At 53.9% G+C, this 15,467-nt stretch overlaps 1 protein-coding gene across 1 annotated transcript; it reads left to right on the plus strand.

The window, feature by feature from the left end:
* The first annotated feature begins 13,369 nt into the window (after positions 1-13,369).
* LOC136116211 (olfactory receptor 14J1-like) lies at positions 13,370-14,558 on the plus strand. Its single transcript, XM_065862413.2, has 2 exons — positions 13,370-13,595; positions 13,858-14,558. The coding sequence occupies exons 1-2, from the start codon at positions 13,370-13,372 to the stop codon at positions 14,556-14,558; spliced, it is 927 nt and encodes a 308-aa protein (XP_065718485.2).
* Positions 14,559-15,467: the final 909 nt, after the last annotated feature.

Here is a 15,467-nt window from a genome sequence, read left to right on the forward strand (position 1 = left end):
ACATTCAAAGCCCGCCTGGACATGTTCACATGTGACCTCACCTAGGCGATCCTGCTCCAGCTCGGGGATTGGACTGGATGATCTTTCGACGTCCCTTCCAATCTCAAACATACTGTGATACTGTGATACTGTGAAATGCTTCTTTTCATGGGTACTTGGAGAGATGATTCCCTCCCTTTTGTTAAGCAGTTGGCCCAAGGTTCTCTGGATTGTTGGCAGCTGCTGTTTTGCTTGACCAGTGAATGGCAGGGTAATTACAGTTCCCCATAGGAACCTGCTCATTGACTGGAGACTTGCTTGAGTTACTGACAGAAGATCTTTTCCATTTCTTCTCCATGATCATGTAGCTGGTAATATCCAACACATTGTCACTCTCTATTGGGTTTACATGGCAAAGTCTTGGAACTGGAGGTAGGTATTGATGTGCTACAGTTGTCACCTCTCTAAGACGACATCAGGAGTTTGACAGACAACAGGCAGAGCTGATTTCAGACGCTCCAAGATGGACCCACTCCTTGCCAAATCTGAGCCACTCAGTGATGCTGGCAGCACCTCTGGGATATTGTATTTGAGAAAGTGTAAAACCGCTGCACAACAGCAGGTGGGAGAGAGGAGAGAGGAAATGTGAGAGAAAAGCACTGCAGACACCAAGGTCATGTCCCATAGGACCCAAGCAGGTCCCTCAGCAGGCCAAAGCTTGCTCTCCTGAAATCCTGCTCTTGGCCTTGTGATCATCTCCCAGGAGCCTCAGCTCCACTTTCCCATCCCTGACTGTTCCATCCCTGACCACCTCTTTGTGGTTTGTAAGTGTGAAGTCCCACAGGGCACCTCACCTCACTGACTCCTCAGTCACCCGTGTCAGGAAGATGTTGTCAATGAGCTCCAAACCCTCCTGGATGGCTGGTTCCTTGCAGATATTGGGATATCTCAGGTCTGCCACAAGGACATGGCCCTGGAAACATGAGGCTTCTTTCGTTTCTCTGAAGGAGGCCTCATCTAATTCCTCTTCCTGATCAAGGATCCTGTAGCTGATGTCCAGTCACCACAACACTGCCCATGTTGTTCTGCCCTCTCATGCTGACTCCTCAACGTTCAGCTGACATTGTCTGTCCCCAGGCAGAGCTCCTCGCACCTGGTATTTACCCATCAGAAAACTCTGAATATTGACAAGATGAAGTGACCAGTTCTGTATTAGGGTGGGACAATAACCCCATCCATCAGGACAGAGCAGGACCTGACACGCTGAGCAGTGACCCTGAGGAGAAGGGCCTGGGCACTCCAAGGTCCCCACACCAGCCCGTGGTGCACGCTCACCATGAACAAGGCAGCTGCACACGGGGCTGCATGAGGAGGAGCGTGGGGACCCAGACACCTGGAGTTCTCATCCCATTCGGTTCAGCACTGGTGTGACCCCACACACACAGGGGTGTGCCAGTGTGCGGCTTCCCAGTTTGGAGAAGCAGGGAGGAACTGGAGAGTGCAGGGCTCTGCTAAGGCAGGTTCAGAACCTTGTGCACACGGTGTGCGATGCTGAGGGACCTGGGCTGCTTTGGCCCAGCAGGGCTGGGGAGGCTGCAGCAGGGCAGGAGTAGCCTGAGAGTGCTTGAAGGGTGGTTTCAGAGGTGGTGGAGGTTTTCTGCATAGTGGGAAAGAGCATGAGAAAGAAATAATGGCCCAAAGTGCAGCTGGGGAGGTCCAGGCTGGACATGAGCAGCAAGGAATGTGACTGGAAGGGCAGTGCTGTGGTGGAGCAGGTCAGCAGAGGGAGTCTGCATCAGCCCAAGGCTTTGTGCTTCAAGGAACAGCTGGGGAGGATGGAGAGAGCTCAGCAAAGGAAGGAAGATGCTCAGACAAGAGCAAGGTGGGGCAGCAGGGGGGATGTCTGCAGCCTGCAGGGAAAGAGGTGCAGGAGATGCCACAGCACAGGACAGGCTGTGGTGGAGATGATCAAGGGATGTAAAGAGGCTGAAACCCCCACCAGACATGAGCTCCTTCTCCCCTTGGCTATGGCTGTTGTCTGCACCTCTGATGCCTGTGAGGAGACACCTTGTCCTTCCAGCACAGGGGCCTCATGGCCTCTTTGTCCCCAGCCCGGACCCTGGGAGGTGTGGGACCATAGTCCTGCCCTTGGCCTTGCACAGCCCCACATCACACTGTCCAGGAAGGACCCTGGGCAACATGGGAGGGACAGGATCTGCCTTCCCAGGGCTGGGGGTCAGGGCTTGGCCCTTTGGTTAATGAAACACATCCAGGTTTACTCAGCATCAGAGAGACATTTACTTTGCTTTTCCTGACCAGTCATCACTGCCTTCAGTTTTCTACTCTGAACAACCCTGGGGACAATTTCTCAGTTGTGTCCCTCAGTGAGACCCATTAACATTACAACAACCTTGGAAGTTTGAATCTGACTCTGACTTCTTGAGAGGTTTCATCACCTTTTCCTCAGGTTCTGAGGTCCATGGACACAGCACCAAACCTACCACAGGAGTCATTAAAGTGCCTTGGGCTGCTCCTGTGCTGCTGAGCTGGGCTGGGCTCCTGGGACAGAGGGAGCTCCTGGCAAGCGGCAGCGCTACAGAGAGACAGCTCTGCCCAGGAGCAGCTCCTCTGCACAGCGCAGCAGGGCTGAGGGCTCTGCCTGAGGATCTCAGGGAGACGAGCAAGGCAGAGAGAGATTAAAGGTGGTCAGGACTGGGAGGATGACTGAGAGCTCACTGGAGGAGAAACCTTTGCAGCCCTTGCCATGGTAAGTCTCTGGGTGCAGGGCAATGCAGCTGTAGGTCCTGGAGGCGTCTCCTAGAGTTAGCACAGGCATAGCACGTGGGATCTGTAAGGAGGGGATCTTGTCAGGCGATGTTGAACAGCTGTGAAGCCCGGTGAGCACCCAGGGGTGCCCAGGGCTGTCCTGCAGAGCAGGGTCCCTGCACCCCAGGGCTGTGCCAGGGCAGCGACTCTGCCGCCTGCCAGGGTCAGCGCTCATCCTGCCCGGGTAGATCCCCGTGGTGCTGTGGGGAGAAGCTTCTGGGGAAAGGAGCATCCCACATAAGGGCAGGAAAGGTGCCTCTGCTGTGGAGGGGGTGCTGTGTGGGTCAGCACCACTCACAGCTCCAGATCACCCCCAGAATTTTTCCAAGGGCAATAACAATGCAAGGATTACCTGACAGAGAAGGATCTTTCCTGACCCTGTCTTTTCAGTTTCCTATCCCAAGGGGTGGGGGTGCAGGAAAGGATAAAACAAAAATGAGCTCTCATGCTTAAAACAAGTCACTGCGACTCTGAGTGATCAGTACATCTGCCAGTGGGTTTGGGGGGATCTCCGATGGGTTTGGGGGATCTCCAGTGGGTTTAGGAGATCTCCAGGGAATTGGGGGAACTCCAACGGGATTGGGGGGACCTCCAATGGGTTGGGGGAGGGGGTCTCTAATGGGTTTGGGTGGGGGTCTCCAGTGAGTTGGAGTATCTCCCATGGTTGGGGGGATCTCCAATGGTTGGGTTGAGGGATCGCCAATAGGTTGGGGGGGATCTTTAATGGGTTTAAGAGATCTCCAATGTGTTAGGGGATGTCCAATTGATTGGAGGATCTCCCATGTTTGGGTTTGGGGGCATCTCCAATGGGTTTCGTGGCATCTCCAATGGGTTGGGTTGGGGGATCTCCAAAGGGTTGGGGAGATCTCCCATGGTTGGGTTGGATGATCTCCAGTGGGTTTGGTGGGACCTTCAATGGGTTAGGGGATCTCCAAGGGGTTTGGGGGATCTTCCGTGGTTGGGTTGTTGGATCTCCAATGGGTTGGGGTGGATCTCTAGTCGATTGGGGGATCTCCAATGGGTTGAGGGATCTCCCATGGTTGGTTTTGGGGGATCTCCAGTGGGTTTGGGGGGATCTCCAATGGGTTTCAGGGGATATCCAATGGGTTGGGGGAACTCCCATGGTTGGTTTTGGGGGTCTCCAATGGGTTTGAGGGGATATCCAATGCATTGGGAGATCTCCCATGGTATGGTTTGGGGTGTCTCCAATGTGTTTAAGGGATCTCCAATGGGTTGGGGGATGTCCAATGGGTTTGAGGGGATCTCCCATGTTTGGGTTTGGGGGGATCTCCAATGGGTTTTGTGTGATTGTTAATGGGTTGAGGGATCTGCAATGAATGCTTGGGTTGGGGTGATCTGAGAGAACTGAGGCCCTGACTGAAAGAACAGTTGGATGATGATTTGGAGAGAGGCCCAAGGAGAAGCATTGTGTTGAACTGTTTTCTCCGATATGGGGGGGCTCCTGCTTACAATGGCTGCTGTGTGGACTTTGCCTGCTGCTTCAGCCAAGCCAGCCCCTGCCTCCTGAAAGCTGTTGTTATGAGGGTCTCTCCAACCCAGGGACAAGAGCTGCCGTCCAGAAGATGTGTTCTCACCTGCAGCCTCAGTTACACATGTCCCTCACCTGCTCCCTCAAACAATGGCCAATGAAGAGGAGCATGCCCAGGAGCTTGCCAAGGGTCCTGAGGTCACCCAATGGACCAGAAAAGGACCCCTGAATGCAGGCCACATAAGCGTTGGGAAAAGAAAGCGTGAACCCTTCGAGCCTGCGCAGTATGAGCCTGGGTTGTGAAATCAAGGCGGAGACTGGCCTCAAACAATGGGAGCGAGGGGGGGTGAAGAAGCATAAAAGGTGACTCCAGAATGGACACAATTGAAGATCTTCCCACCAGAGGATCCAGAACCACAATGGAGGACTGGCAGGACTTCTTTTTCTTTCTCTCTCTCTATCGCGTGCCGCTTTATGGGCAAATTAATAAAGTTACACTGCTTGATTGAACTATAGGCCCTTGGCATTCTGGTCACCGTAATTTTGCACTCTGAGATCAAGGTGACCAGAACCATCACAAGCCCATCATTGAATGGACCGTGACAGATGGGCATACAAGCCACCAGACAGTTGAGAGCAACCTCGCAATCACAGGCCCTGGTTGTGGTGGGGGATTTTAACTTCCCTGATGTTTGTTGGAAGGACTACTCAGCCAGCCAGCCAGCCACAGTCTAGGAAGATCCTCCAGTGCCTTGACGAGAACTTTCTGATGCAAAGGGCAGAGGAGCCGACTAGGCGAGGAGCTGCTGGACCTCATCCTCACTAACGAGGGGCTGGTTGAAGCGGTAACGGTTGAGGGCTGCTTTGGCTGCAGCGACCATGAGATGGTGCAGTTCAGGATCTCCTGTGGCAGGAGCAGGATAGCAAGCAGAATTGCAACCCTGGACTTCAGCAGGGCAAACTTTGGCGTTTTCAGGCAATTGCAGGGGGAAATCCCCTGGGCAAGGCTGCTTGAAGGTAAAGGGGCCCAAGATAGTTGGTCAGTGTTCAGGGACTGTTTGTACCGGGCACAAGATCAGAGCATCCCGACATGTAGGAAGTGAAGGAAGGGAGCCAGGAGACCTGCGTGGTTGAACAGGGAGATGTTGGATGTGCTCAAGTGGGAGAGGAGAGTTTCTAGATCATGAAGGAGGGGCTGGCCACTTGGGGAGAATATCAGGCTGTTGTCAGAGGGTGTAGGGAGGCAACTGGGAAAGCTAAGGCCTCCTTACAATTAAACCTGGCGAGAGGGGTCAAGGACAACAGGAAGAGTTTTTTCCAATATGTGGCAGATAAAACTAACAGCAGAGGCAATGTAGGCCCACTGATGAACGAGGTGGGTGCCCTGGTGACAGAAGATACAGAGAAGGCAGAGTTACTGAATGCTTCTTTGTCTCTGTCTGCTCTGCCAGGGGCTGTCCTGAGGAGCCCTGTACCACTGAGACCCATGGGGAAAGCAGGACAATGGAGGAGTTTGCCTGGGTTGATGAGGACTGGGTTAGGGAGCAGTTGGGCAATCTGGACATCCATAAATCCATCGGTCCGGATGGGATGCACCCGCGGGTGCTGACGGAGCTTGCTGAGGTCATTGCTGGACCGTTCTCCATCATCTTTGCCACGTCTTGGGAAACAGGAGAGGTGCCTGAAGACTTGAGGAAAGCAAATGTCACTCCAGTCTTCAAAAAGGGCAAGAAGGAGAACCCAGGTAACTATAGACTGGTCAGCCTCACCTCCATCCCTGGGAAGGTGATGGAACAACTTACCCTTGGTGCCATCTCAAAGCATATCAAGGATAATAGGGTCATTAGGGGCAGTCAGCATGGCTTCACCAAGGGGAAGTCGTGCTTGACCAACCTCATAGCCTTTTATGAGGACATAACAAGGTGGATGGATGATGGCAAAGCAGTGGATGTGATCTACCTTGACTTCAGTAAAGCATTTGACACCGTCTCCCACAGCAACCTTGCTGCTAAACTGAGGGAGTGCGGTCTGGATGAGCGGGTAGTGAGGTGGACTGTGAACTGGCTGAAGGGAAGAAGCCAGAGAGTTGTGGTCAATGGGCAGAGTCCAGTTGAGGCCTGGATCCAGTGCAGTGCCCCAGGGGGCAGTGCTGGGGCCAGTATTATTCAATATACTCATCAATGATTTGGACGAGGGAATAGAGTGACTGTCAGCAAGTTTGCTGGTGACACCAAGCTGGGAGGAGTGGCTGACACTGGAAGCTGTGCTGCCATCAGAGACCTGGACAGGCTGGAGAGTTGAGTGGGGGAAAATTTAATGAAATATAACAAGGGCAAGTGTGGAGTCTTGAATCTGGGCAGGAACAACCCCAGGTTCCAGTATAAGTTGGGGAACAGCCTGCTAGAGAGTAGTGTAGGGGAAAGGGCTTTGGGGGTCCTCGGGACAGCAGGGTGACCATGAGCCAGCACTGGGCTCTTGTGGCCAGGAAGGCCAATGGTACCTGGGGTGGGTTAGAAGGGGGTGGTCAGTAGGTCAGAGAGGTTCTCCTGCCCCTCTGCTCTGCCCTGGGGAGACCACACCTGGAATATTGTGTCCAGTTGTGGCCCCTCAGTTCCAGAAGGGCAGGGAACTGCTGGAGAGAGTCCAGCGCACCCACCACGATGCTGAAGGGAGTGGAGCATCTCCCGTGTGAGGAAAGGCTGAGGGAGCTGGGGCTCTGGAGCTGGAGAAGAGGACACTGAGGGGTGACCTCATGAGTGTTCATAAATATATAAAGGGTGAGTGTCAGGAGGATGTAGCCAGGCTCTTCGCGGTGACAACCAATGATAGGACAAGGGGTAATGGGTGCAAACTGGAACACAGGAGGTTCCACTGAAAGATGAAAAGAAACTTCTTCCCGGTGCGGGTGGCAGAGCCTGGCCCAGGCTGCCCAGGGAGGTTGTGGAGTCTCCTTCTCTGCAGACATTCAAACCCGCCTGGACACCTTCCTGTGGAACCTCAGCTGGGTGTTCCTGCTCCATGGGGAGATTGCACTGGATGAGCTTTCCAGGTCTCTTCCAATCCCTGACATTCTGGGATTCTGAGATCTCGTCCCCCAGTCTGTCTGTACAGACAGGGTTGCTGTGTCTCAGATGCAAAATGCTACCCCCGGTATATCTGACAGCATTTGTGCTCACTTCTGTTAATCTCATCTCACGTACATGATGTGCATGCACACATCTCATCTGTAGAACACAAACATTCTTCTTCTTACCAACTCATTCATTGTCTTTCCATGGAGGGACAAAGAACCGCTCTGAGCTGGGGTGAGAGGCCAGTGATGGAAATGGACATTGTGAGGGATTAGTCCATGATGATTGGGGCAGATTGTGTTGGGTGTCCAGTGCACAGGGGCACAGCACAGACCCTGCTCTGCTGGTCCTGCAGGTCTCTGGCAGGAGGCCTGGCTGTGAGAGGACACTGCAGGAGGTTCTGAGAAAAAGTTTGAATGAAGACCTAAGCCTTTCTTTCTGGAAAGGCTGTTCTGAGGCCAGCTCTGCCACACAATCCCCATCGCCTGTCCCTGCTTGCGATCACAAGTGATACACAGCAGGATGGTGACAAAGGTGCCAGAGCACGCAGTGCTGGTGCTCCCTGGCAGTGCTGCCATACTGGACTCTTTTCCTCTCCATCCAGACACACAGGAACTGTCCCTGCAGCTCCAAAAAGGCCTTGGAGTTAGGATGTCAGCAGAAAAATATTTCCTGAAGGGCCCTTTATTTTGTTTATACACAGAGAGCACCATTCCTCATCATCACAGCCACTCAGTGAGAAGAGCAGACAGTGAATTTCAAAGGGACTTAAAACATTATCACAATAAAAAAAACGCAAATAGAGAAAAAAAGTACTGCAGACAGGATGAACCTGCAAAGAGTTAGACTATAACTCTTACGTAGAAGAAGATAGATACAGTTTATAGCTTCAGAAGAAATCGAGTCATATGTTTCTGCAGGGCGTCCTTGAGCTCCTGGTTCCTCATGCTGTAGATGAGGGGGTTCACTGCTGGAGGCACCACCGAGTACAGAACAGACACCACCAGGTCCAGGGATGGGGAGGAGATGGAGGGAGGTTTCAGGTGGGCAAACATGGCAGTGCTGACAAACAGGGAGACCACGGCCAGGTGAGGGAGGCAGGTGGAAAAGGCTTTGTGCCGTCCCTGCTCAGAGGGGATCCTCAGCACGGCCCTGAAGATCTGCACATAGGACAGCACAATGAACACAAAACACCCAAATGCTAAACAGACACCAACCACAATAAGCCCAAGTTGCCTGAGGTAGGAGTGTGAGCAGGAGAGCTTGAGGATGTGGGGGATTTCACAGAAGAACTGGTCCAGCCCCATGAGATAAATGCTTCTTTTCAGGGGTACTTGGAAAGATCATTCTTGTGCTTGGAGCAGGTTGTCCTGTAAGGCTTGTTTAGGTTTCCTGAGCTCCTTCACTCTTCAGATCTACTTCCATGCCACCACCTCTATTGGTCGCCACCCCTCAGTATGTCAAAGTCTTCTCCTCTGGAGCCCACCAGCCTGTGCTCTGCTGCTGGCCTCCCTCCCTCCCCTCTGGTGCCTGGGACCCCACTGTTTCCTGGTCACAACAGCCAAGGTGGACACTGATGTTCACATCCCTCACCACCTCTTACTTGTTTCACAATTCACGTTCACCAACGTCAGACAGAACTGATTTCAGCTGCTCCAAGATGGACCCACGCCTTCCAAATCTGAGCCACTCAGTGATGCTGGCAGCACCTCTGGGATATTGAATTTGAGAAAGGGTAAAAAAAGCTGCACAACAGCAGGTGGGAGAGAGGAGGAAGGAAATGTGAGAGAAAAGCACTGCAGACACCAAGGTCATATCCCATAGGACCCAAGCAGGTCCCTCAGCAGGTCAAAGCTTGCTCTCCTGAAATCCTGCTCTTTGCCTTGTTATCATCTCCCAGGAGCCTCAGCTCCACTTTACCATCCCTGACTGTTCCATCCTGACCAACTCTTTGTGGTTTGTAAGTGTGAAGTCCCACAGGGCACCTCACCTCACTGACCCCTCAGACACCCGTGTCAGGAAGATGTTGTCAATGAGCTCCAAACCCTCCTGGAAGGCTGGTGCCTTGCAGATATTGGGATATCTCAGGTCTGCCACGAGGACACAGCCCTGGAAACATGAGGCTTCTTTCATCTGTTTGAAGAAGGCATCATCTAATTCCTCTTCCTGACCAGTGAGTCTGCAGCTGATGTCCAGTCACCACAACATTGCCCATGTTGTTCTGCCCTCTCATGCTGACTCCTCAAAATTCAGCTGACATTGTCTGTCCCCAGGCAGAGCTCCACACATTCCTGCTGTTCTGACATAAAGGACAACTTGCCCTTGGAGTCCAGACATGGCATTACGAGTACCAGGCCCCCAAGACCCCACAGTTTCTCCAGGAGATGGTATTTATGGTGCCCTGCAGCTCCTTATCTTGTTATCTTGGGAGACACACCCCCATCAGGACAAGCCCTCTACATGCAAACAATAACAGCTGAGCAAATGGAACTTCAGTCCAGGGAGAGGCACAACTTTGAGGAAATCTGGGATTCACCCGTCAGAAAGCTCTTCAGTTTTACAAGGAGAAGTGAAACATTCTGCATAAGGGTGGGAGAATTACCCCACACATCAGGATAGAGCAGGACCTGACATGCTGAGCAGTGACCCTGAGGAGAAGGGCCTGGGCACTCCAAGGTCCCCACACAAGCCCATGGTGCATGCTCACCATGAACAAGGCAGCTGCACACGGGGCTGCATGAGGAGGAGCGTGGGGACCCAGACACCTGGAGTTCTCATCCCATTCGGTTCAGCACTGGTGTGACCCCACACACACAGGGGTGTGCCAGTGTGCGGCTTCCCAGTTTGGAGAAGCAGGGAGGAACTGGAGAGTGCAGGGCTCTGCCAAGCAGGTTCAGCACCTTGTGCACATGGTGTGGGATGCTGAGGGAGCTGGGCTGCTTTGGCCCAGCAGCGCTGGGGAGGCTGCAGCAGGGCAGGAGTAGCCGTAGAGTGCTCGAAGGGTGGTTTCAGAGGTGGTGGAGTTTTTCTTCCTAGTGGGAAAGAGCATGAGAAGGAAATAATGGCCCAAAGTGCAGCTGGGGAGGTCCAGGCTGGACATGAGCAGCAAGGAAGGTGACTGGAAGGGCAGTGCTGTGGTGGAGCAGGTCAGCAGAGGGAGTCTGCATCAGCCCAAGGCTTTGTGCTCCAAGGAACAGCTGGGGAGGATGCAGAGATGTCAGCAAAGGAAGGAAGATAGTCAGACAAGAGTAAGGTGGGGCAGCAGGGGGGATGTCTGCAGCCTGCAGGGAAAGAGGTGCAGGGGATGCCACAGCACAGGACAGGCTGTGGTGGAGATGATCAAGGGATGTAAAGGGCTGAAACCCCCAGCAGACATGAGCTCCTTCTCCCCTTGGCTATGGCTGTTGTCTGCACCTCTGATGCCTGTGAGGAGACACCTTGTCCTTCCAGCACAGGGGCCTCATGGCCTCCTTGTCCCCAGCCAGGAACCTGGGAGGTGTGGGACCATAGTCCTGCCCTTGGCCTTGCACAGACCCACATCACACTGTCCCAGGAAGGGCCCTGGGCAACGTGGGATGGACAGGATCTGCCTTCCCAGGGCTGGGGGTCAGGGCTTGGCCCTTTGGTTAATGAAACACATCCAGGTTTACTCAGCATCAGAGAGACATTTACTTTGCTTTTCCTGATCTGTCATCTCTGCCTCCATTTTTCTGTTTTAACCCGACTCTGTGGATGGTTTCTCAGTTGTGCCCCTCAGTGGGACCCAATAACATTGCAAGAAACTTTGGAGTTTGATTCTGACTTTCACTTCTTGAGAAGTTGCATCAACTCCACCTCAGGGTCTGAGGTCAATGGGCACAGCACCAAACCCACCAGGGGGGTCATTAAAGTGCCTTGGGCTGCTCCTGTGCTGCTGAGCTGGGCTGGGCTCCTGGGACAGAGGGAGCTCCTGGCAAGCGGCAGCGCTGCAGAGAGACAGCTCTGCCCAGGAGCAGCTCCTCTGTACAGCGCAGCAGGGCTGAGGGCTCTGCCTGAGGATCTCAGGGAGACGAGCAAGGCAGAGAGAGATGAAAGGTGGTCAGGATTGGGAGGATGACTGAGAGCTCACTGGAGGAGAAGCCTTTGCAGCCCATGCCATGGTAAGTCTCTGCATGCAGGGCAATGCAGCTGTAGCTAATGGAGGCCTCTACTAAAACTGGCACAGGCACAGCTGGTGGGATCTGTAAGGAGGGGATCTTGTCAGGCAATGCTGAACAGCTGTGAAGCCGGGTGAGCACCCAGGGGTGCCCAGGGCTGTCCTGCAGAGCAGGGTCCCTGCACCCCAGGGCTGTGCTGGGGCAGGGACTCTGCCGCCTGCCAGGGTCAGCGCTCAGCCTGACCGGGGAGATCCCCACAGTGCTGCAGGGAGAAGCTTCAGGGGAAAGGAGCATCCCCCATAAGGCTAGGAAAGGTGCTTCTGCTGTTGAGAGGGTACTGTGTGGGTCAGCACTGCTCACAGCTCCAGATGTCCTGCAGGATTCTTCCAAGGGGACGCCCCAAGGAGAAGATCAATGCAAGGATTACCTGACAGATAAGGAGCTTTCCTGAGCCTGTCTTTTCAGTTTCCTATCCCAAGGGGTTGGGGGTGCAGGAAAGGATAAAATGAAAATGAGCTCTCATGCTTAAACAAGTCACTGAGACTCCTGAACTGCAACTCTGAGTGATCAGTACATCTGCCAGAAGGCTCATAACATCCCTTCACCACCCCTCTGCCTGTGCACAGCACCTGCATCACCTTTGCTGGACCCGTCAGTCTCAGTCTGACCTGTCCTGTTTTACAACCTGCAAACAGGAAGATGCCCCCAGGCAGTGCCCTGGGAACAGGCAGGATCTGTAGGGCCAGGGGGAGGGCACAGAGGGTGGGATGGGGTCTGTGAGCACTGACAGGGAAGAGACATGGACAGGGAAACACCTCCCAGGGGGAGAATCTCCAGGCAGCAGGGAAATGATCAGAAGTGAGAGGAAACTAAACCCGGAATTGTTATGGGAGGGAGAACAGAGAAAAGTCGCTGTGATCCCCTGCAGTGCAGATCCCTTCTGTGAGCAGCCCCCTGGCCTCCTGTCCCACCCAGCAAAGCCTCTGCCCTCAGGGCCGGGGGCTCCAAGGCATGAAGCAGCTCCTGTGCAGCCAGAGCTCCAGTTCCTCTGCAGAGCACAGGGGCTGAGAGCAGCTGCCCGGCAATGTTGGTGTCTGGGAGGTGGCTGCACAGCTGGGGAAGGGTGACGCTGTCTGAGTGCCCGGCTGCCTCTGCCCTGGCCTCTCTCACACCCACCCTCACCGCATTGTCCTTCTTGCTCCCCTGCTCTGGGTCACTGCTGTTGGGATCTTGTTCTTGCTGTCAGGCTCTCTGGGGATGGCAGTTTCAGCTGCAGAGTCACAGCCTGATCATGTGGGTCCTTTCCTGCATGTGTGTCCATGGGAACACGTGTCCCAGCTTTGCTCTGCCCTGTGGGGCTGTGGGCAATGCAGGCTGTGGGGCTGGGAATGAGCTGAGTCTCCCTGAATCAAATGCCATCATTAGGACCCTTGTCTGTTTCACTGAGGTTTCCTTCCAAGAAGTGAGGTTCCATCCAGGATGGAAACCTGTCCTACAGCATCTGTGTGTTATCTGAAAGCCCCTCAGAGAAGTGCAGAGATGCTGCAACCAAGAAAATGCTTTTTAGGAAAGGATGAGACTTGTTTTGGTTCCATCCGACAAAGCTGATCCCCAGGACTGTCCCCTGCCCCCTGCTCCCATGCCCCCTGCTGAAGAGCAGGGCTGACTCCTCGGCAGCCAGCGGGCACAGGCCCTGCTCCTCACGGCACCTCCAGCCAGCACCACCCAGGGCTCAGACACGGAGCTGGAGGAAGGTCTGGGAAAGGACAAGGGAGCGTGGAGCAGGGGAGGGTGTGTGAGAAATGGCTTTGACTTTGCTCAGAGAAATCTCCCCTAACTTGTCAGTGTCCTATGCCCAGAGGCTGCAGATGTTCAATAGCAGCTCCATCACCCAGTTCCTGCTCCTGCCGTTCACAGACACACGGGAGCTGCAGCTCTTGCACTTCTGGCTCTTCCTGGGCATCTACCTGGCTGCCCTCCTGGGCAACGGCCTCATCATCACCACCATAGCCTGGGACCAGCACCTCCACACCCCCATGTACTTCTTCCTGCTCAACCTCGCCCTCCTCGACCTGGGCTTCATCTCCACCATTGGCTGGACCCGTCAGCCTTAGTCTGACCTGTCCTGTTTTCCAACCTGCAAACAGGAAGATGCCCCCAGGCAGTGCCCTGTGAACAGGCAGGATCTGTAGGGCCAGGGGGAGGGCACAGAGGCTGGGATGGGGTCTGTGAGCACTGACATGGAAGAGACATGGACAGGGAAACACCTCCCAGGGGGAGAATCTCAAGGCAGCAGGGAAATGATCAGAAATGGGAGGAAACTAAACCCGGAATTGTTATGAAAGGGAGAACAGAGAAAAGTCCATGGCCAACTCTCTGTGGGACACCAGGGCCATCTCATACACAGGATGTGCTGCCCAGATCTTTTTTTTCTTTTTCTGTGCTACAGCAGAGTATTCTCTTCTCACCATCATGTCCTACGACCACTACGTTGCCATCTGCAAACCCCTGCACTACGGGACCCTCCTGGGCAGCAGAGCTTGTGTCCACATGGCAGCAGCTGCCTGGGCCACTGGGTTTCTCTATGCTCTGCTGCACACGGCCAATACATTTTCACTGCCCCTGTGCAAGGGCAATGCCCTGGACCAGTTCTTCTGTGAAATCCCCCAGATCCTCAAGCTCTCCTGCTCAGACACCTACCTCAGGGAACTTGGGATTCTTGTGGTCAGTTGCTGTTTAGCTTTTATGTGCTTCATTTCCATCATGGTGTCCTACGTGCAGATCTTCAGGGCCGTGCTGAGGATCCCCTCTGAGCAGGGACGGCACAAAGCCTTTTCCACTTTCCTCCCTCACCTGGCCGTGGTCTCCCTGTTTATCAGCACTGGCATATTTGCTCACCTGAAGCCCCCCTCTTTCTCCTCCACATCCACGGACCTGGTGGTGTCTGTTCTGTACTCAGTGTTACCTCCAGCAGTGAACCCCCTCATCTACAGCATGAGGAACCAGGAGCTCAAGGATGCCCTGTGCAAAATCATATATAAGTGTTTTCTGGAGTAATAAACTGCCCCTCTGCTTCTGCATAGGAGTTTTAAAGTAACTTATTACAGGCTTAGCCTGTCATCTGGATTTTCTGTTTTGGTGTGTTGGTTTTTTATTGTTATAATGTTTTCATCCCCTTTCCAATTCTCTGTCTGCTTTTCTTTTATAACCACTGGCTGTATAAATGAGGAGCCGTGCTCTCCTTTTGTTTAAACAAAATAAAGGTTCGTATAGTGACTTGTTTTTCACTCTGTCCCTCCTGCAGGGCTATTTTGGAGCTGCAGGGACAGTTCCTGTGTGCATGGGTAGAAGGGAAGAGAGTCCAGCATGGCAGCACTGCCACAGAGCACCAGTGCTTGGTCTCCCAGAGCTGTTCTGGTTCCACTCCCACACTCTCCTTCTCATCCCTTGTGTTGGTGCAAGGCCTGAGTGCTCTGGCAGCTTGGTCCCCGTCCTGCTGTGTGTCAGTGCTGTGAGCGCAGGCAGGGACAGGCAATGGGCACTGCTGTGACAGAGCTGGGCTCACAACAGCCTTTCCAGATAGAAAGGTGATCTCCTCGGGGCAGGGCCTGAAGGTTTAGGTCTTCTTATAAACCTTCTCTCAAGAACATGCCCACAAAAGTGGCCACAGATGCAAACCCCAGGGCACAGCTGAACAGTGTGTGTGTGCAGGTTGGCACACAGCAGTGTCCTCTCACAGCCAGGCCTCCTGCCAGAGACCTGCAGGACCAGCAGAGCAGGGGCTGGGCTGTGCCCCTGTGCACTGGACACCCAGGGCAATCGTCATGGGCTGGACCCTCACAACCACCATTTCCAGCACTGGCCTCTCACCCCAGCTCAGAGTTCTTTGTCCCTCCATGGAATTACACGGAATGAATAGGTCAGAAGTCCATGTTTCCATGTTTGCAGAGGTGCTGGACGCTGAAC

This window comes from Patagioenas fasciata, chromosome 7 (assembly GCF_037038585.1).
Source record: "Patagioenas fasciata isolate bPatFas1 chromosome 7, bPatFas1.hap1, whole genome shotgun sequence".
NCBI classification, from domain to species: domain Eukaryota; kingdom Metazoa; phylum Chordata; class Aves; order Columbiformes; family Columbidae; genus Patagioenas; species Patagioenas fasciata.

Excerpts from the sequence above, each read along its gene's own strand:
- LOC136116211 (XM_065862413.2), top strand. The coding sequence starts at position 13,370 with ATGTTCAATAGCAGCTCCATCACCCAGTTCCTGCTCCTGCCGTTCACA. Across the intron at positions 13,596-13,857 it reads GGGCTTCATCTCCACCATTG|AAAAGTCCATGGCCAACTCT; the intron begins GCTGGACCCGTC and ends GGGAGAACAGAG.